Genomic DNA, 21101 nt, shown 5'->3' on the forward strand with positions numbered 1-21101 from the left:
GAATTCTTTTTACTTTATGAGAGTTTGCCTCCATGCGTGCATATGTATCCCTGGTGCCGGCAGAGGCCATCAGATGCCCTGGAACTGGAGTTACAAATGTTTGTGAGCCATGTGGGGGTGCTGGGAACTGAGCAGGTCTTCTGGAAGTGCTCTTAACCGCTGAGCCACTTCTCTGGCCCAGCACCTACTTTTTTGTGTAGACTCAAGAATTTTCAGGGTTTGCTTTTCTGAGTTAAGAGTGAGGCCCTCAGCCGGGCGTGGTGGCGCACGCCTTTAATCCCAGCACTCGGGAGGCAGAGGCAGGCGGATTTCTGAGTTCGAGGACAGCCTGGTCTACAGAGTGAGCTCCAGGACAGCCACGGCTACACAGAGAAACCCTGTCTCAAAAAAAAAAAAAAAAAAAAAAAAAAAAAGAGTGAGGCCCTCTCAGTCCATCCATCTTTAGAGCTGGGCAGCACCCTGGCCAACCCACTCCAAGCAGCCAGCATGTTGACTCCAATCCTAGTGTCTGTGCTACACCCTACCCAGATGTGCTGTGCATCTGGCTCTCTCTTAAGGTAGGACTCATAGCTGTGATCCTGCGCACATGTAGTTCAGTGCAGTCCAGTCATGCACAGTAAACGTTTGTTAAATTAAATTTAACTGAACTGGATTGGATCCTAGCTCCACAAGAGATATTTTAGTTTGTTTTTAGGTGAGATTGATTTTTTAGAAATCTAGACAAGCCATTCTTTTTGTCTCATTGTTTTTAAACACAGTCTAAATTTAGGATGCAGCTACCAATATGTTCATTGCCCATAATTTTTAAGTACTCTGAGCTGTGAGTCATCAAAGTCCCTAAATAGATATTTGAAAAGTCACAATAGCTCTGGGAAACAAAATTAGGTTTGGCAAATACCATGTTTTCTCTTTGCAGTCAGGAATGTGTGGTCTTACTGATCTACATGGGAGGAACATTCTGTATAATTTTAGCGAGTTCTTTTCCCTTCGTACTAGAGTTGAAAATGAGCAGAGATCACCTGACGAGCTCCAATGGGGCAGCCAGCCGCTTCCTCCTTGCTGGAAACCACTGCTGGGGACTGTTTCCTTCCCAGATGGCAGTGCTGCATCCTCCTGACCCTGACTCAGCCCCTCCAGCATTGCCAGTCTGATGGGTGAAAGAAAGGAGGCCACACGGAAAGGAGGCACCTGTGTTTCACTAGAAGGCAATGCCATGGCCTCTCCTCCTTCCCATTTTTTGTCTCTAATGGAGTTTAGAATTTAAATCCTCTAAGCCCCTGCGTCTTCCAGCTCTGACCTATGAAGCAGGGTGAGGTACTTCCATCCTTCCCTCACCACAGAGCATGCTTACAAAATAACCCTAATGTTAGCAAGAAGCACCTGTCACTGGGGAGCGGCAACTTTAACTAATTCATTTATCCAGCATGCTGTGACACACATCATACACACACAAAGGCTTTTTAGAAAGATTTTAAAGAGGAAAGCATACCCAATAGGATAAGATCTGTGTTTTAGGAAAATATATGTAATTTGTACTAATGTAACATGGTCCTAAGGTAGTGGTTCTCAACCTGGGGGGCGTGCACATATCAGATAACCTACATACCAGATATGTGCATTGTGAGTCATTAACAGTGGCAAAATTAGTTATAAAGTAGCAACAAAATCATTATAGTTGAGGGTTACCACATGAGGAACTGTATTAAAGGGTCACGGCCTTAGGAAAGTTGAGAACCACTGTCCTAAGGTAATATATGAAACCTTGCCTTTAAAAGATCTGGGGTCCCATACCTTCTTTTTACAGTTTCAGTGGGTAGGGACACCTGCTGCCAAGCCTGATGACCTGAGTTGTACCTCTGACCTCTACACAAACACTGTGGCACATGGCCTAGCATAGCAGCTGCACTTAGGATCTTGTCACTTAGAGAAAAGGCTGTGTGACAACCGGCCTGCATCACACAGTGAGCTCCAGGCCAAGAAAAGGAAAACACACTAATGTGCACAAAGGCCTTGCCCTCCGCCAGTCGGACTCGGCACACGGTATCAACCAGAACGTCTCCAGCTCTATTCATGTTTCTTGCCCAGGTCACAGCCGTGAGGGCTGCTCTGCTTTGGTGAGGCTTTTGCTTTTCTGCCAAATAACCTGGAATCTCTTTGTCAGCTTCCTAGAGGAAGTCCTGGCTTCTGGGCTGCACAGCCGCAGCAGGGAGAGCTCGCAGGCCACCTCAAGGTCAGCAAACAGAAGATGAGATGGCAGTGAAGAGCGGCGAGAATGTCATGGCCTCCTCTTACCTGCCTCGGCCCTTCTCTGCTGACCAGGGGCTTCGGGGCTGGCCCTCGTGTTTGCTCTGACTCACTCCAGGTAACCCCGATTCCTGGACTGCTGGAACAGACCCCGGGACTGCCGACGATGAGCCCACCCCAACCCACTTGTGATTCTGTAGGAAATAAACACATTCCTTGTGTATTTGACAGCGCAGTGGCTTCAGGGTTTGATGGTGCATGAGAAACGTGTTGTCAGAGAGAAGAGGGGTTCTGAAAGCCATGTGATACACATGGCACCATCACTTATGTCCTGACTTCTCTTGATATCCTGAACAAGTGAAGTTCTGACATGAGCCAGCCGTGTTAAGGACCATGGTATCAGACCTTTGCAAAGTTAGCAAAGCCTTTCTCCCAGATGAGGTTCAGACTTCCCCCCTACAGACACCACCTACCGAGACCAGCCTGAGACTGCTGCCCTACAGACAGACACCACCCACCGAGACCAACTAACTTCCCCCTGGCTTCCCCCTGGGCTGTACATAAGTGCACAGAGGCCCCAGGTTGCCCATCAGAGTACAGACAGCCCATCTGGCCCTGTCTTTTCTTTTCTTTTTTCTTTTTTTTTTTTTCTTTTGGTTTTTCAAGACAAGTTTTCTCTATATAGCCCTGGCTGTCCTAGAACTCATTCTGTAGTAGTGGCCTCAAACTCAGAAATCCGACTGCTTCTGCCTCCCAAGTGCTGGGATTAAAGACATGCACCACCACCGCCTGGCTTGGCCCTGGCTTTTCTAAACCGGTATTTGTGTCTGTTCTTTCCTCTGTCCCAGTCAGGGTTCCAGGACCAAGACTCGGGGGACACAGCCCCCTATCCCCTTACCTCATCCCTCACGCTCATTTCTTTGAAGAGCCATTTGCTGTGGCATTGAGAACCCATATGGGGTTGCAATAAGAATCTATCTGCAGAGATGTAAGGGATATTGTTTGGTTTCTTTGAGACTCATTCATGGGAATTCATAAGGTGAAGACTCGAGATGATGTTAGACAAACAATGAAGGCAGAGCCTGTATCTGGACATGTTTAATTATGCGGGCAGATGAAAGCTCTGGTCTGCCTCTCCTGAAAGCAGTGATGGAAGTCAGTGTCCTCAGATAGTCATGCTCATGATCATGTATGTGTGTGCACATGCTGGTGTGAATGTCCTTGAAACCAGAAAAGGGCATCCGATCGATCACCCGGGGCTGGAGTTGGAGCCTGTCCAGTGTGGGTGCTGGCAACTGAACTCAGAGGCTCTGCAAGAGCCCCGCGAGCACTTGACTGCTGAACTCCAACCCCTTCACTTAATATGTTGATAAGTATTCCTTAGCATCCTTCAGCTTTGTCACATTTATATAACCAATACTGGACATATTCGTCTTCTGTGGCTGGCTCAGTTTCCTCCTCCATAAAGTGAAGGTAATTAGTGCCTTCCTCGTGTGACAGGAAGGACTAAATGCAATGATCCAGTACAATATTTACAGACCATTCTAGTCTTACTGGTCTCATTTTATTAAAAAACATTTTAGTTAAGGAGCTATATTTTTAATAGCTCTTCCTCTCTCCCATAGGTTAAAATGCCCTGGTCAAAACACCCATCCTATTTTTAAAATAGGATTTTAAAGTCAAGGATATTTGTTTTTAAATGTCAGCTCAGATATTTCTGCCCAGTAAACTTATAAACAGCAATTCACAAGATGTTACCTCTGAGAGTTTTTGCTTATCCCCCTAACTGCTGAGTACAGCTATTGGTGATGCTCTTACAGGTGGGCATGCTAAGCCACAGGAGTTCCTGCAGGATCTTATCTCCCTAGAGAGATTAGCTCAAGTTGTGTGTGTGTGTGTGTGTGTGTGTGTGTGTGTGTGTGTGTGTGTGTGTGAGAGAGAGAGAGAGAGAGATGCTCACTGAGTGCTATAACAATGTATAAAGGAAACCAGAAGTGCTATTCCAATTTCTCACTTAAGCACTGGTCTCTAAAAACAGTCCCACTTAGATCCAAATGCAGGTGCCATGAGGTTCACTCGGTGAGAAAGGCCAGCTTTAAAGCAAACCAGCTGGCTTATAGGAACATGCAGTGTCAAGGCAATGAAGCAAAGGTGAGGGAAAAGGCCAGGACTATAACGTTAATATTTTAGGTTACTGGGAAGGAGGGAGCCAGGAGGGATGGGGACCAGCCAGAGATTTATGTAACATCTCAAGACACAGACAGGCAGAGAAGGTGCTGCAGCCCACATGCATCTGCTCCAGAATCTGAAAATTACTTTGGTTATTTTTTACGAGTCCCTCCGCCTGATGTTTCACAGAGCACTAGCTCCTGCCTGGTGCTGTGTGGAGCCCAGGGTCTTGCACACTGGAGAGACAGGCTCTAGTATCTGTTGACTAAATGAAAGCTGCAGAGAAGAGGGAGATGAGGCAGTCATGAATTCCTTCTGCCTTGAGCCAAATCTATCTTTCCTTTTCCTTCTTGGAGTGAGTGCGGGTGATTAAGCCAGACACCCTGCTGAGTGCTAGGCGAAGAACTCTACCACGAGCCACGCCCTCGGCCCCTATTTAAACTTGGTAAATCACATGGAGACCAAGACCAGCCTTGGCTATGTAACCAAGTCTGAAGCAGCATAGGCTGTGTAAGACCTTGTCATAAGCCCAGCGGTGGTGGCCTGGTCTACAGAGGGAGTTCCAGGACAGTCATGGCTACACAGAGAAACCCTGTCTCGGAAAAAAAACAAAACCAAACCAAACAAACAAAAAAAGACCTTGTCTTATTAAAAAATAAAGACAAAATAATCCAAAGCATTCTTACCTGCTCAGCCAACAAGTTCCCTCAGCTGTGCCCTCATGCTAGTACATAGGCTCCCTCCTAAAGCCTTTCTCAGTCATTTCTTTGCCCTTTAAACAGGCCAGTACCAAACAGATGAGGAGGGGACAGTCTGCAAAGTGTGCTGTGTGTGTACAAAGTCTAAAAGGTAGACCCGGGCTAGAAAACCTCTATGGTAACTCATGTAACAGCAGTGTGTCAGTTTGAGCATGACAAATGGTTCCCTGTGCTGGACTGATCTTTTCCCAAGGGATAATATCCTCACTCTTATATGCCTTACAAAATGGTACTCGACATTCTAAAGTGCCAAAATAAGAGCATTTTGAAAGCACAAAGTTCTGTATCCACCTGAAATAGAAATCAATTATATGGCTAGTGAGATTGCAGGACTGGGAAGCACGGTGGTCTAAGAAGAGGTATCTTTCTTGATAAATTCTCCCCCAAAAAGCCCAAACATCCTCCACTCCTCAAACCACACACTTACCAACACTTCATCTTAGACGTCTCTGGGAAAAATTAATTCCCCTGCTCTGGGCTTTACTCATTCGTGGTGGTTGTGTTAACCATACACCAGATAATGGGTTTATTAGCTTACTGTCTGGTAGTAATTGAACCTAAAAGACACAGTTGGGTCCTCGCGGGCTTTCATGGGTCAGCTGATCCTCCTTTTACCAGGTAGGGGAACAGAGACCCAGGAGTGGTGAGGAAAGCCGCGCTCAAACTTGGGCTCCCTCCAAGCCACATCAGAAACACAGGGCTCGCGGTCCGAGCGTCCTCCGGGCCTCCCCGCCGCTGCACGCGTGTTTACCGCAGGCCTCGCGGGGCGCTCACGTCCGCCCGGGAGTAAGTCGAGAGTGGAGACTCCCGGGGCTCCGCCAGCCGGAGTCTGCGGGTCCGAGGCGGCCGCTCTCCCACGGCGCCTCCGCTCCATCCCGCTCGCCACGCCTCGGGCCCGCCCCCACCGCCGCGCCTCCCGGTTATCCGCTCGCGCCTCCGCCGGGTGCCGGGTCGGAAACAAAGGCGGGGGGCGGGGAGCGCACGGCGGCGGCGCCGCGGTCCGCCCTTCATTCGGAGCCCGCGACGTCAGCGGCGGTGGCCGGGGCCCGTGCGGCGGGGGCGGGCATGGGCGGCGGGGGCGGCGGGGGCAGCGGGGGCCCGGCCTGCGGCTAGCACGAGCCGCCGAGCGAGCAGCGGGCGCGGCCGCCGGATCCCGCCATGAAGAAGAGCGGCTCCGGCAAGCGGGTGAGTGCGCGGCGCGCGGACAATGGGGCTGGGGCTGGCGGGGGGGCGGGGAGGGCGCGGAGACCCGTCTGAGCCGCCGCTCCTCGTCTCGCCCCGGGCAGGGGCCTCCGGATGGAAACCATCAGTCTGCAGCGCCGGAGAAGGTCGGCTGGGTCCGGAAATTCTGCGGGAAAGGGATTTTCAGGGAGATTTGGAAAAACCGCTATGTGGTGCTGAAAGGCGACCAGCTCTACGTCTCCGAGAAGGAGGTAGGTGCCCGCCCTTGCGCGAGCCGTCGGGACCCCGTCCCCACGGCGGCTAGTTCTCCGGCTTGCCCCGCCTCCATCTCTGCAAGTTCAGGGGTCGCAAAAGTCCTGTGTCTGCAGAAAAAAGTCACCCCCGAGTGAGAGAACCTGAGTGGGGTTTAGGAGTTTACTTATTTGATGTGCCTTTGCGGACACCTTTCTCAGAAGTTCTGACATCCGCCGCCTCTCTCTATTCTGGCCCCCTAAAATATGGTTGGGGGTTTTGGTGGAGTTTGTTTTTGTTACACACTGGTATTCGTATCCCTCGACCCTTCCTGTGTTCCCCAGCCCAGCCCACCACCCTCTCTGTTCCTGCGGGGGGTTGGGGGGAAGAGGGCATATGTAGGTCCCCTGAGTAGCACAGTCTCTCTAAATCATAGAAAACACAACTTGGAGGCAGTCTCTGGGACCAGGGGTAGAGTAGCCGTGAATGCCGGATTCTTGTAGGAGCTAGCATCCTGAACCAGGCTTGTTCCTCACCGTCCACTCCACTTAAAGGGTAAAAAGAAAAAAAATTCCAGGAACTCATATTCTGCCCATCTTTATTTGTAGACAGGGGGAATGGAGATAGGACTGTGAGCGCCTGTGTGTGTCTCCATGGCTTTGGCTCTGTAGTTTTACAGGAAACCACAGCCCGGCACATGGGGTCAGAATATATAGCCAGGTCGTGGAATCCAGATCCCTTACCCCTTTGTGAAGCCCCAACTCTTGACTCAATAACAAGAATGCTGCGAAACTGAACTTGCTTCCCTGTGACTGTCTGATCATGGTGGCCTGTTCCTGTCCCTTTCAGACTGGCCCTTCCTCCCTTGCCTGCGTGCCCTCACCCAAAACCAACCGAGTGGGAAGCTCTCCCTTAGCTCTAACCTGTTCTGCTTTTGTCACTAGACACTTGTTTTCTGCCCTTGTATTTGGGTAAATAAAGCCTTTTATGGTGTCGAAGCAGATACACTTGCAGCTGGAGAGCTGTACTCGTCTCAAAGCAGTCTACTGAGACAAGCAGAGAACTAAACAGTGTTGAGCCTCCAGGCCCCTCTTGAAGGGGCCAAAACATAACGGTTGGAGAGGCCTTGACGGAGTTTGCTCTCGAGGGCCACTGCTACTTGCTCTTGAATCCTACAGAGAGCTCCCCCAACGATTCTCTTGCTTTCTACTTTTGTTTATTTTTAAAGCAGCAGCGGGTGTCACCTTGTATCTCCTGTCTTCCCCGAACTTCATAATGCCAGGAAATGTAGTTAGCAATCAGGAAGGGCTTCCTACAGGTCCGAGGGGAAACCAGAGGACAGTGAAGGGCTACAGAAACAAAACAAGGCCTTTTCCCCTTCTTATGTTTGTCCAAAAGGCAGAACCTAGGGGACAAATGTACGTGGTTACTTTGTTAATAAACCCGTGTGAGGGAGAGATGCAGAGCAGAGAGAGGATAGGATGACCTCAGCCTAGAGTGTCGGCTGTCCCTGACTCAGGAGCATCTGACTAGACCTGGGGCCAGATGCCCCCTGCTGGGAAGGGCAGTGGAAAAGAGGGAACGGCACCTTATACTGACCCTTCTTCAGAACCAGTTCCATGGTCCAGTGGGCCTGGGCTAAGGGCAAAGCTGCCACAAGACACTGTTTATTCAGCCTGTTAACAAAAGCAGTAGCAAAGCAATGCACTGAAGATGTAAGACCCAAAAGCAGAGTGTATTTGCAATTTACATGCAAAAACAAAAGAGAAAGGAAACCCTGCTAAGCATTCTGTCTCAGTCCTCCTTTCTGGGGAAAGCAAGGTCTCCCACAGCTCCTTTCTCTAGAGAAGCCCTTCCGTGGATGTTGTAGGGTCATTCCTAACTCTCCAAGGGCATCCCTTCACTGACCTGATCAAGGACCAGAGGTAGGAACTGGTCCATACCTTAGGGAGACTTCACAGTAGAGGAAGTTAGGTTGAATGCTTGGTACAACTGTGGGCTGAGAGACAGAGGGTTAATTTGGAAGATGTAGTCATAAATGAGACTTTGGGAATTCGGTGTGAGGAAGAGACAGAATACAATAGAGAGCAAGGTGCCAGGGTATCTGTCTTTTCTGGGCACTGGCATTTACTTATCCTGCTGCCTACCTCACCCAGCCTCCCACCCTTGCCCTTCCTGACCTCTGTCAACGCATCCCACTCCCAGAGTGCCTTATCAGCCTTGTCCACGCCAGGAGAGCTCCCTTCCCTTCCCTTCCCTTCCCTTCCCTTCCCTTCCCTTCCCTTCCCTTCCCTTCCCTTCCCTTCCCTTCCCTTCCCTTCCCTTCCCTTCCCTTCCCTTCCCTTCCCTTCCCTTCCCTTCCCTTCCCTTCCCTTCCCTTCCCTTCCCTTCCCTTCCCTTCCCTTCCCTTCCCTTCCCTTCCCTTCCCTTCCCTTCCCTTCCCCTGGGAAAACAGAACAAGTGAGTCCCTTCCCCTGGCTGCACACACCCAGCTCTTTCCTTGCCGCCCGCCCGCCCGCCCTCCAGGCTTTCTGGCCTCTGCTGATAGTTTCTCTGGGAAAGGCACAGGAGAGGAGGTTGCTGTATCATCCCACCTTCCAGACTGTGCTGCTGTGAATCTTTCTGGAGTGATTCTTCCCCCAGGTCCACCGTAATGTTTAAGGCCCTCTTCCCAGTCAAAAAGCAGGGAGCCCTAGAAAGGGAAGAGCCCTGGGGAGCCAAACCTTGCCAGACAAATGGCAACAGATGAATTTTCCCCACATTCCTCCTCAGCACATGTGCTCAGCAATTCAGAAGGATGGGCAGATTGGCCACGGGCTGGGCCTTCTTATACACGTTCGCTTGGTTTCAACTGTTTCCCAGGGAGACGTGACCAGCTCATTCCTGGGATATCCCCAACCAAGTGAAAGAGAGGGATAGCCTGCTGTCAGGAAGTAGTCTCCTGTAACATCCTACGACAGAAGAGAGCAGGTGGAGAGAGCACTCTGAACCATAGCCTCCCTGAGGCCAGAGGCGGCCCTTTGTCCCTTCCAGATGTTGGCTGCCTTTCCCCTTCCCCTGGACGTTAGTGGTCCCTCTTGTCTTCCTTACTTGGAACGATCAGAGCAGTCCACTCACCACGCCCCTTTAAGGACTTGTAAGCTGCATCCTTCAGAGACAGAGGGTCATGGGCAGAGGGAGGCACAGGGATGGTAGCTTGGGGGGGAGTGGGTTAAACAGACCCCCATACAGGGACTCAGGTCTCAGTCCCACCCCAGTACACACCTTAGGTAGGCTGGCTTCCTGCTGTCCTTCTTGCTCCGCTTTCTTCTGGAGGAGAGAAAGAGTAATTTTATCCTCATGACACCCCACCCTCTCATAGGTAAAAGATGAGAAAAACAGTCAGGAGGTGTTTGACCTGAGTGACTATGAGAAGTGCGAAGAGCTCCGGAAATCCAAGAGCAGGAGCAAGAAAAATCACAGCAAGTTCACCCTGGCCCGGTGCAGACAGCCGGGCACCACGGTAGGCTCGCCCTCGCTGTGGCCCTAGCTGTGGGGGCCACAATTATTTTCCCTCTGGCTTTTATTATTTAACTGGAAAATATTCTGACCATTTCCTTTCCTCTGGGCAGGCCAGCCTATAACCTATTTAGCCATAAAGAAGTCTCTCTCTCCCCACCCCTTCCTCTCCCCTCCCCCACTTACACACACACACACACACACACACACACATCCCTACTGTGTGTATGTACATATTCTCTTGGGAGAAACATTATTGGTGCTTCTTCCCTGATTGGGTGTCTGAAGTTCAAGGGAAGCCATGGTTGTCACACCCTGTGTCCTCAGCCGGTTAAAGATCTAAGCGCATTCACACCTCCCCTAGTTGTCTCCAGTGTCATTTTCTTAGCCCCACCTCCACCCCCCATCTTTGCAGGAACAGACTCTGGGTCCCTTCCGTCACCGATGATCCCAGAAGCAGGTTCTCTCCTTCCGGGAACGAGAACGGGGTGTGAGGGAGTGAGAGGATTATCTCGGGGGGCAGGTATAATTTATTTGTAATGCCCTAGCTAAGACAAGAACATTCCTCTCACAGGCACCCAACCTCATCTTCCTGGCCGTGAGTCCTGAAGAGAAGGAGTCATGGATCAACGCCCTGAGTTCTGCCATTACCAGAGCTAAAAACCGTATCTTGGATGAGGTCAGGGGCTTGCTGTGGGGCAGCGATGGGGTACTAGGGCGGAAAGCAGGCTGTGGCTCACTAGACGAGGAGGGGTGCTTTTGGGGTTCCTTTAGTTTCCCCCAAATCAGTTTCTTGGTCTTTTTTTTTCCAGTTTTTTTGAGACAGGGTTTCTCTGTGTAGCCCTGGCTGTCCTGGAACTCACTCTGTAGACCAGACTAACAGATCCACCTGCCTCTGCCTCCCAAGTGTTGGGATTATAGGAGTGTGCCACTAAGTCCTGACTGTTCTCAGCTTCTTTAAAGGCCCTGTTGTGTCATTCCCCCACCCCCGTTTTCTCTCTTAAGCCTTTTTACTGCTGATTCGAACCCCACACCCACTACACAATGCTTAATCCAGTCCTACTTTACAGCTGGGTCAGTGAATCCTTGTGCCCATGCCCTGCTCAGAAGCAAGTGGTAGAATGGCCTGCTTCCCAGTCCAGGCATGTTAGGGGTCACTCTGTTGGGACGAAGTCCTAAAGAAGCCCTGTGACTCACAGTGCATCTCTTCAGGTCACCGTTGAGGAGGACAGCTATCTTGCCCACCCTACTCGAGACAGAGCAAAAATCCAACACTCCCGCCGTCCTCCAACCCGGGGACACCTCATGGCTGTGGTATGTAAAACTGCAAGAGAGTAAGCACTGCCCAGGGGCCAGTTCTGGGCTGGTCCGTCTCAGCTGTGTATGAGCAGGAGCACTGTTGGGATCAAAGGCTCAGGAGACCTCTCCACCCTGCGTCCCTGTCTGATTCCTCTAAACCAAAATGACTTAGTCAGCACGTAGCACGAGTCAGACATCTCTGTTCTCAAAAACTTCTGAGGAAATGAAAAATACCCCTAGGACAGTGAAAAGCAGAAGTGTCGTGTTCAGAATGATGCGTGCTGCTGTGTGGTGGCCGGCCACTCTGAGGGGTGACAGTAAGTGCGACACACCCCACGGCTAACCCTCTACCAAATGAAGTAGTGGTTTCTCTCATCCAGCCTTGCTCCAAGTCTAGGGAGAGGCTGTCCATGGAGGGGGAAGAGCACAGTCCTTGGAGTGAGCAGACCTGAGGAACGTCCATGGTCTCTGGGCTGCCTGAAACATGGGGCAGTGGCGAGGCCTTTAGGAAAGTGGTTCTGAGGGAAATGGTCACAACAGCACACGCGCGACAGCACAGAAAATACTGCATTCCCTTTACCACTTCTGTTCGATTACCGTACTTAAGAAATAAGGGAACAATAGGTTGGAGAGGTGGCTCAGCGGTTGGGAGCAGTGGCTGCTCTTCTAGAGGTCCAGGGTTCAATTCCCAGCACCCGCATGGCAGCTCCCAACTGTCTGTAACTCCAAGATCCGACACCCTCATACAGACATACCTGCAGGCAAAGCACCAATAATACATAAAATAAAAATAAATATAAAAAAGAAGACAACAAGATTCATTACAAGGCAAGGATTCAGAGTTCAGATATCAGAGCGGAGCTAAGGTGTGTGGCTGAGAGAATGTAGGCAGAGGAGCCTCCTCCTCTGTCCGTCTGTCCGTCTGTGGATCTTACTGTGGCACGTGGGCCCCCCCCCCCTATGATGCTTAAGAAGTAGCCTTGCCCTGCGAAGCTTGTAGAGGAGCAGAGCACAGACAATATGCAGGAAAGGCTAAGTTACAGAAAAGCAAAGGAATTCAGATCATCATCAAAGGAATCAAACAACAGAGGAGAGGGTCTCAGTTGGAGTGGAGGGGTCCCTTCAGGGAAGGGACCACAGCTTGCATTATCGGTTCACTGCCTTTGTTCCCATCTCTTTCCTAGGCTTCGACCTCTACCTCAGATGGGATGCTAACATTAGACCTGATCCAAGAGGAAGACCCTTCCCCCGACGAGCCAGCCTCTTGTGCTGAGAGCTTTCGGGTCGATCTGGACAAGTCTGTGGCCCAGCTGGCTGGCAGTCGACGGAGAGCGGACTCAGACAGGATCCAGCCCTCTTCACAGCGGGCAAGCAGCCTTTCTCGGCCTTGGGAAAAACCAGACAAGGGAGCCCCCTACACCCCACAAGCACTGAAGAAGTTCCCCAGTACAGAGAAGAGCCGATGTGCCTCCCTGGAGGAGATCCTATCCCAGAGGGACACCGCCCCCGCCCGCCCCCTTCACCTTCAAGCTGAGGAATCCCTACCCCCTGTCCCTGCCCAGCCAGGGCAGCTGTCCCGGATCCAGGACCTGGTAGCAAGGAAACTGGAGAAGACTCAGGAGCTGCTGGCAGAGGTTCAGGGACTGGGTGATGGCAAGCGGAAGGCCAAGGACCCCCCACAGTCTCCACCTGACTCTGAGTCCGAGCAGCTGCTGCTGGAGACAGAGAGGCTGCTGGGAGAGGCTTCCTCCAACTGGAGCCAGGCAAAGAAAGTGCTGCAGGAAGTCCGGGAGCTGAGAGACCTGTACAGGCAGATGGACCTGCAGACCCCGGACTCCCACCTCAGACAGACCTCCCAGCACAGTCAATACCGGAAGAGCCTGATGTGAAAGAGGGGGGCAGGTCTGAAATTTGGGGGGGCACAGACTCTTTATCTCCAAATGTTGCAGGATAAAGCTTTTTTATTTACCTCAATCCAAAAAAAAAAAAAAAAATTCAAATTCATTGCTTTTGCTGACGCCTCAACCACTGTGGCTTTTTCCGACCGACTTCCCATATCAACTCCCTAGTCAGATTGAGCCTTGAGGCCCAAGTATAGAGCTCTCACCTGTACAAAGAATAATATAAGCAGACCTTTTGCTATGCATAGGCCACCTGCCCCCAGGCACAGTAGGGATCGTCCCGGATGCACACAGGCGGGTGTCTGGGTTAGATTGGGCTGGGGACAAGGTTTCCTCAGATGTCCCAGGTTCTCACTCTGAGGCTGAAATTTCAGCTCTGCAACTTGAGTTCTAGGGACACAGGGGCCAGTGCCACCTGTCCATGCCATAAGAGAAGTGAAATTTACCCGAGCCCTGAGAAGGATATGTGGAATTAAAGCCTCCCAACCAGACACCGGCTTCTCACCAAGGTGTGTGCACAGTCAGGAGAGGGCCACTAAGATCCGACTCCCTAAGGCTGAGGCTCAGTGTGTGGTGGCTACCCAGCAATGTGAGGCCCTCCTGACTTATCCAGTAAGGCTGAGCCTCGTCTTAGCTTTCTTATGCAAGGGCTCCCTTCCCCTCCCACCAAGGATCTCAAGATACAAACTTGAATAGATGGGACCAGTTTGGTCCTCTGACTGGGGTGGAGTAACACACAGACTGGGGAGCAGCTGACCCTGTGGAAGGACTGAACTAAGAATGAAACTGGCTTGTGATGGAGGCTGTGTGGGAAGGAGGGGAAACCAGACCAGCTTCCTCTTTCTGTCAAGCAAGGGCTCCTTCTACCCTGCCCACCTCCCTCAGCCCTCCTGACACGGCACAGCTTCAGAACAGCTCTCCCCACACTGTCTGGCCTACCTGGCTTCCCCACAGGCTTATCCGTGGCAAACTGAGCTTATTTTCTAAGATTAAGTTTATTGGTGGTGATAGGAAGGAAGGCAGGCAAGATCTGAATGATTCGGGAGATAAAGGGTCATAGAGCCTCTTGCATCAGGCAAACAAGGGGTTAAAATACAGGGTTATGTCCCCTGTCCTTGATCCTCCTGAGGTCTTACCCTTGCTGCCATGGTCCAGAGCTCCCTGGTGGAAAGAGAAGGGTAAAGACAGACAGGTTCCAGGGGTCCAGGCTGGGGAGAGTAAGGGCTTTGGGGGGGACCCCTGTGATCTCCGACCTGTTAGGACATCACCTTGTACATGAGTTGGGGGGGAGTCCCTCCAAATTAAAGCATCTTGAGGGAAGGGATTCTGGGTTTTCAGACACACATGAATATTGGGGATGTGACCTCAGAACGTTCTCTAACCACTGAGCCATCTCCCCAGCCTGCCAGCAGAGGGACACTTGTAGTCCCTGCCTCTCACTGTCATTAACGTTGTCACCAGTATTTTCCCTAGGTCTAGCCCATAGACACAAGTTCTGTACTTGAACCATGTAAAGTGCGCAAAGTGCCACCTCACTGGGGTCCCCAGGCTCTCATGACAAAGTGAGGGAACCAGGTTTCCTGTCCCCCTCACAAGCTCCACTTTCCACAACTCTAGCCCTGGTCTTCAGAGCCACCCATTGCCACAAATACTGAAAGTTGGGTTAAAGTTACACACTTCCTGCCTTCCCGGCTTCTCATTCATCAGCATTTTCCATTTTCTCTTCCTTGTCGCCCCCACAAAATGAAGTAAAAGACAACAGTAATGACACATGTGTCCTAACATGCCAGACATCTCCAGGGAAGGGACATGCGCGCGCGCGAGCGCGCGCACACACACACACACACACACACACACACACACGCAGCAGACATTGGAGGAACACGACAGGTGAACTACAGAAGAAAAGCTCAGGGCTCTTGAGAGACCAAGAAAAGCCGATGCTGGACCCCTCAGCCAGCAGCCCCAGCTCCCCGACAGGTGTCCCAGCACCAGCCTCTGCGAGTGATAAATGAGCCTGGCCTTGAAACCACAGGGATCTGTATTCAAGTTCCAACTCTCACTTCTTGGTTAAGAGGCCCTGGGCAAAACTGGCTTAATAAAAGTCTTGTTTTCTCCTCAATAAACTAGAGTTGTTGACTGTAAAGGCAGCCCGTGGTCCACAGTGGCTTCGAAGGCTGCTGAGACTACTCAGGAGGCCAGAGCACAGCTTGAATGAGGCAGAGGCCACAGGGCCGATCAATAGATTGATGGATCAATCGATTGCTGCCGCTCTACTTCACATCCTTGAATGGGCCACAAGCCATGCCCGTCCCTCTCTTCTGAGGAGGGCATTCGAGGTACCTCCAGGCACAGCGCTGAAGACAGCTGCAAAGAGGGAAAAGCGTGATTCCTGGTCTGCAACCATTTGGGAACTTAACACAAAGCCATGCTTCACACCAGAAAAGCAACCTAAATTCTACGCTGGTGGTGGGCGGCTGCCAGCAAGATTTTTGGTCATGTAAAAATGTTTTGAACCTAGCCACCACGACGGGATCACAGCAAGCCATTCTGGCTTCCTCCTGGCCCCTCTTTCTCTACCACTCCACACTCTTATGCTCCGTGGTGCACTGGGGTGAGTTTCTCCTGCGAAGCTGCTGACAGACATTTCCAGGATGTTTAGATTCACCCTCCCTCCCGACAGCTTGGCTCTATCTTCTTACCCAAAAGAACAGGAGAGAGAAACTCCTCTGGGAGGCCCCAGGATGGGGAGAGAGGGAGTTCAGGACACGGGAGTTCAACTAGGGGTGATAAGTAGAGACAGGTAAATTTAAGCACGGGATGCTTGGCTCATATTTCAGTGATAGCCCCTCAGCTCTGCCTGTTTCTCTCCGTAAGCTGTTCAGGAGGGCTTGAGGGAGCCTGTGAAAGTACAGTCCACTGCTCCCTCCATTAGGAAGACGTCTGAGGTGTTAGCCAGGCAAGCTAATGAGTTAATTTGCACATGATTTTCACAGCATAGCTGGAAGTTGTCTAGGGTGAAAAGACAGGGGAGGGGCCGAGCACAAGTGTCTCTGACCCTCCCTCTCTACTCCAGCCCTAAACAAACTGGTAAACCTAGGGTGGTGATCCCCGAGCAATAGCCCGTGTCCCATCCCCACCCACTGCCCTAAGCCCCCTGCCAACAGGAGCTGTGCCCCACTTCTCCCTAGAAACCCATCCCGGAAGTCTCTCTCTAAGCCTCCCAGGCACGCGGCCCTTCTGCAGCCCTTGCAGCCTGGCTATCATTCTCTCGCCTCCCTCCCTACCCTGGGTTTCCTTTTCTGCTTTTCTCCTACCTCCCAGTCTCCCAACAACAGCAGCCAATCCCCAGCCTGCTCTAGAGCCACACCATATATGGAGAGGTTGGAAGGAAACCCGAGTAAAAGCGGGAGTGAACACACACACACAGGGTTGAGTGCTTTTCTGCACATGACCCTGTGTCTCTCTGTGTATAGCATGAGCCCCACTGTCCCCTGTCCCTGGTTCACCCCACCCACGAAAAAAACAGAGGAATGTATCTGTTCCTTCCCACCTTTATTCAGCCCCAGGAGACCATCACTCCAACTGGTTGCCTCTGACCTAGATTCCCTGCACTAATTACAACCCTAACGAGATCTAACAAACACCCAACTTAGCACAGCTGAGACCCTCGAGGTCAATTAGTGCAGTCCAGTTCCACTTGGGAAACAGGAGCTGGGGTCAGGAAGTCATGTGTATGCCCCAGTCCAACTACAGCGGAACTCCTTGGTTGAAGCAAGGATGAGAGGAATGTAAAAATTAGTAGGTCCAGGTTAAAAATGAGATTTTGGAGAATTAACCAGTGTGAGAAGAACATTTAAGTTGGGGAGCAGTTGGAGAATTTAGGTTCCCAGGCAGGCATGGTGGTGCATTAGAAGTCTGAGGCAGGAGAGTGGCACATTCGAGCCAGGCCTAGGCTAGAGGATTACAGACTTCCCTATGCCATCAGCACAAGGGCTGGTGCACCTTTATGAAGAAGAGGGACTCAGAAAAGTAGCCCCAGAGCCTGGGTCTGCAGCACGGCCTCAGTAGTGACCACTGGTCCCTCAACCTCAGTCCCCATCCTCCCTGCTGGCTTGGAAGAACGCAGAAGTCACTCCTTTCTCTCAGAATTACTCTACTTAATCTCATTCTTGCTTTTCATTCTTCAAGATATTACAACTCTGAGAACAAAAGGTCCTTCCTCCTTAGTGCTGGAGAGATGGCTCAGCGGTAAAGAACACCCACTGCTCTTGCAGAGGACCTGAGTCCCGTCCCCTGCATCCTCATCCAGGCAGCTCACAACCATCTGTTACTACAGCTCTGGGAGATGCGACGCCCTCTTCTGGCCTCTCTCAGCACCTGCACTCACATGCATATATCCATGCACAGATACATCAAAAGATGTAATTTAAAATGGTCTCAAAAGCCCCTTTCCTCGTCAAATCCTTCAGGTGGCAAGACAGGGCAACGGAAGGGCTCTCCTCTCCCGTGCTAGGCTGAGTGTCTGTGGAGGTGGGAAGCAGGCAGAAAGGACCAGAGAGAGGATCCTATGTGCAGATGCTGAAGTGGACTCAGTCTCTTCCCGGCTTCCACTGGCTGAGGTGGCAAAGGGAAGCCACAGCCCTGATATAGAGACAGGGAGGGAACTCACTCTCCCTCTTACCTGAGCAGCTATCAGCACCTCTCCCTGGATGACCAACAGGAATCTTAAACTGGGACTGACGAAATGGCTCAGCGGGTAAGAGCACTGACTGCTCTTCCAGAGGTCCTGAGTTCAAATCCCAGTAACCGCATGGCGGCTCACAACCACCCGTAATGAGATCTGACACTCTCTTCTGGTGTGTCTGAAGACAGCTACAGTGTACTTAATTATAATAATAAATAAATCTTTTTTAAAAAAGGAATCTTAAACTGTCACTCCGTGTATCGAGAGGTTATCAACCGAAGCTCTTGGTGGACCTGCTCCAAGCGCCTTCACAGGGTGGATTTGATGCTCGCCTCATTTTTTATTTTTTTTTTCCTGTTTCAAAAAGCTTTATTTTAACTTGGTCCAAGACTTGGGAGAGCAGTTACAAAGCTGCCTAGTGGCTTGAAAGGTTCATTCAGATGGAGGTCCGGAGGTGGGCTGGTGCTGAGCAGAGTGGGGAGCCCCTTGAAAGGCACAGAGGCCTCCTAGTCGTGCTTGAGAGTGAGGTGCTCAAAGAGATACTCGCCCAGAGATGCCTGGGGCACGCCAGTCTGCACCGGTTGTGACCCTGCCACCCTACGGAGGTTGGTCAGGTGGTTGCCCATCTTCTTGATGAGCTTCACCTCCTTATCCAGGAAGTGGCTTTCCAAGAAGTAGCAGAGATGAGGGTCTGCGCGGGCAGAACCCAGGGCATGCAGATCCAAGAGGGCTGGTTCAGGTTCTTCTCCAGGGCCAGGGCAGCTTCCATGGCCTCCTGTGTTTTACCCCATTCATCTTGAGATGGCTTCTGCACATCTTGAAGGAGTACACGGCCCCCACGATCGTTCTGCAACTTGAGCAGACACTCGGCCCCCTCGCGCTTCTCCTTGACCAATTCGCAGAAGTGACCTACGCCCTTCAGAGCCAAGTCATCCCGACCAAAAAAGAAGCCCATAGAGAGGTAGGTGTAGGAGGCCCGCAGGTGCAAGTTGACCAGGCAGTTCACAGCAGCTTCCACTTCAGTGGAATAATTCTGACGAATCTGAGAGGTCATGGCTGATCCAGAGTATGAGTTAATCGCGAAGATGATGCAGACTGGTCCTAGGAGCCAAGGGAGCAAGGAGATGGTCCCGGAGGCTGCGACTGGAGAGACTTGTAAGGTGGCTGGAAGCTAAGTGGGAGTCCCCGGGTCTGTTCAGTCCAAACACTGTTGAAGCAAGACACAGATCCACGGGACCTCCAGGGCGCCACTCTTGCTCTCCCCATTTTCAAGGCAGGGCTGTTGCTTAATGTGAGTTTATCTGTGGAAGTTGCAGACCTTACTTAGTCCATAAGGGATCTTATAGTTTCTCTCTTAAAATTCAGCTGCATGTAAGAAGCCACAGCTAGCATCCTAACTGAGAGACCATTTTATAAAAGAGACTCTGAACCTGCATAGCTTCATCTAAACCTGACAGCCGAAAGCAGAGCAGCCAAACTAGTGAAGCCCAAAAGATGGAGAAAGCTGGCAGGATGAAAGGTGGCACACACCTTTAGATCCAACAGGCAGGAAGAAGAGGCAGGCAGGTCTCTGTGAGTTCAAGGCCACCCTGGTCTACAGAGTGAGTTCCAGGACAAGACCTGAGGAATTAACAATGCTTGATCCCGAAGGGCCAAGATCCCCCAATGCACAGTAAAACAAGAAACTGGTTTGGGGAAGTAGAAGGCCGCCATCATCAAAACCTAAAACAGGAGTGGTTGCCACTGTGACCAGCTGCAGATGCAAGCAATATGGGCTGTGAGGACAGTTAGTAAGGCTGGGGCAGGCAGGGGGGAAACATTGGAGACTGGAGAGAGGTTCCTATGGTGCAAATGGGCAGAATGATGGATAAAACTGTTGTCTGCGGTAACTTGGCAGACAGCAAATAGACCCAATAGACTGGAGGAGTCTTCTGAGGGGAGTCTGCAAACGCCAGTGGGCTCTCTTGCTGTGTGTTGGTAAGATATCACAAACAGGAATGGTGAAGGCAACCTTCGAGTTTATAAGCAAACCTGAAGGAAAACCCCGAGAGCCCCGGGAAGGTCCAGTGGAGAAAGCATCCCCAGCATTCCCCTGCGGTAGTTAAGAAGAGCGAGATGCTGGAGGGGACCACTCGGCCAGGAGCGGTGCCCACGAGTCCAGTGGAGTGAGCCGATGTACAGGCCTGCCTCTTCTGAGCCTGACAGGAAAGCAGAGGGGCTGACCTGTCACTGAGGCAGAAGACAGAGTTCAAAGTAAAAGAGACCTGTCAGGGCACAGTCAGGCATGGTCAGGAACAGTCAGGCTGCTACTGGAACTCCACAGGAAAGTGGCCTGTATGGCACTTCAGTTGGTTGAAGGCCCTGAATTTTGCTTTATTTCATTATTTTGTAGTCCTAGGATTGAACCCAGGGCCTCTCCCATTCTTGGCGAGCTCTCAGCCTATGAGCCACACTCCCAGAATCTACTTCTTCAAGCCTGGAATCCTCCCGTCCTGCGCTGATGGTCAGACATTTCGACTTTGCTAGTGCAGACTGTCCCTTTTCCAGGATTCTAGATGTTCTGTAACGCTCCCATCATAGTAAACCACCTCTTGCTGTCCTTGCTGGTGTGTGAATCTGGAATCCCAACACAGTGCTGCCTCACATAGTCTTCTAGCCCAATATCATAGAAATCTAGATGATTTGGAGACCTCCCTGGCTCCTGATGGAGCACTCTGTGTGTTAGCTAGTCCCTCCTTGCCTTCCTGCTGAATAATGCTGTGACTTAGTTGTTATTCCAGCAGTCAGGGGACAAGATGGGGCAGGTCTGAGGAAGCTCTTCTGTAACATGACCAGGAAAGCCATCTGTATTGTCCTGAGTGGTAGCTGAGTCTGATTTGTAACTGAGAACTAGTTTTCCCATTTTAAGATAATGTCTCAATAAATTGCCTAGGTCTGATATTTCTGCTTCACCCCTTAAATGGCTGGAATCATAGGTATGTGCCACCATATTGGCCTCTGAAGATTTCTGACTTCCAGTATTCTCTGAACCCTTAGATGATAGAACGCTTGCCTAACGTGGATAAGAGCTTCAGTTCTGTCTCCAGCACCACATAAAATCAGCATGGCAGTACAAGCCTGAATTGTAGACCT

General features: G+C 51.1%; 2 protein-coding genes and 1 pseudogene across 3 annotated transcripts in view; 2 read left to right on the forward strand and 1 right to left on the reverse strand.

The window, feature by feature from the left end:
- Nucleotides 1–2472, forward strand: part of Vps45 (vacuolar protein sorting 45 homolog) — a 60688-nt gene extending 58216 nt beyond the window's left edge. Inside the window, exon 15 of the mRNA XM_021157688.2 lies at nucleotides 2162–2472. Coding sequence (XP_021013347.1) covers nucleotides 2162–2249 — 88 coding nt within the window. The 3' untranslated portion in view covers nucleotides 2250–2472. The remainder of the gene's footprint in view (nucleotides 1–2161) is intronic.
- A 3784-nt stretch (nucleotides 2473–6256) lies between these two features.
- Plekho1 (pleckstrin homology domain containing O1) lies at nucleotides 6257–13385 on the forward strand. 2 transcript variants are annotated; one of them, XM_021158073.3, is made up of 6 exons: nucleotides 6257–6356; nucleotides 6458–6604; nucleotides 9946–10086; nucleotides 10657–10761; nucleotides 11295–11396; nucleotides 12566–13385. In XM_021158073.3, the coding sequence occupies exons 1-6, from the start codon at nucleotides 6330–6332 to the stop codon at nucleotides 13268–13270; spliced, it is 1227 nt and encodes a 408-aa protein (XP_021013732.1). In that variant the 5' UTR covers nucleotides 6257–6329; the 3' UTR covers nucleotides 13271–13385. The 2 variants fall into 2 exon arrangements, with proteins under 2 accessions (XP_021013732.1, XP_029331478.1); XM_029475618.2 differs by having other exon boundaries at nucleotides 6272–6356; nucleotides 6482–6604.
- Nucleotides 13386–18465: 5080 nt separating this feature from the next.
- On the reverse strand, nucleotides 18466–19023 carry LOC110291748 (ferritin light chain 1-like; annotated as a pseudogene).
- Between the last annotated feature and the right edge of the window lie 2078 nt (nucleotides 19024–21101).

The sequence above is a fragment of the Mus caroli genome, unplaced genomic scaffold (assembly GCF_978045245.1).
Source record: "Mus caroli unplaced genomic scaffold, Mus_caroli_1 scaffold_3, whole genome shotgun sequence".
NCBI classification, from domain to species: Eukaryota; Metazoa; Chordata; class Mammalia; order Rodentia; family Muridae; genus Mus; species Mus caroli.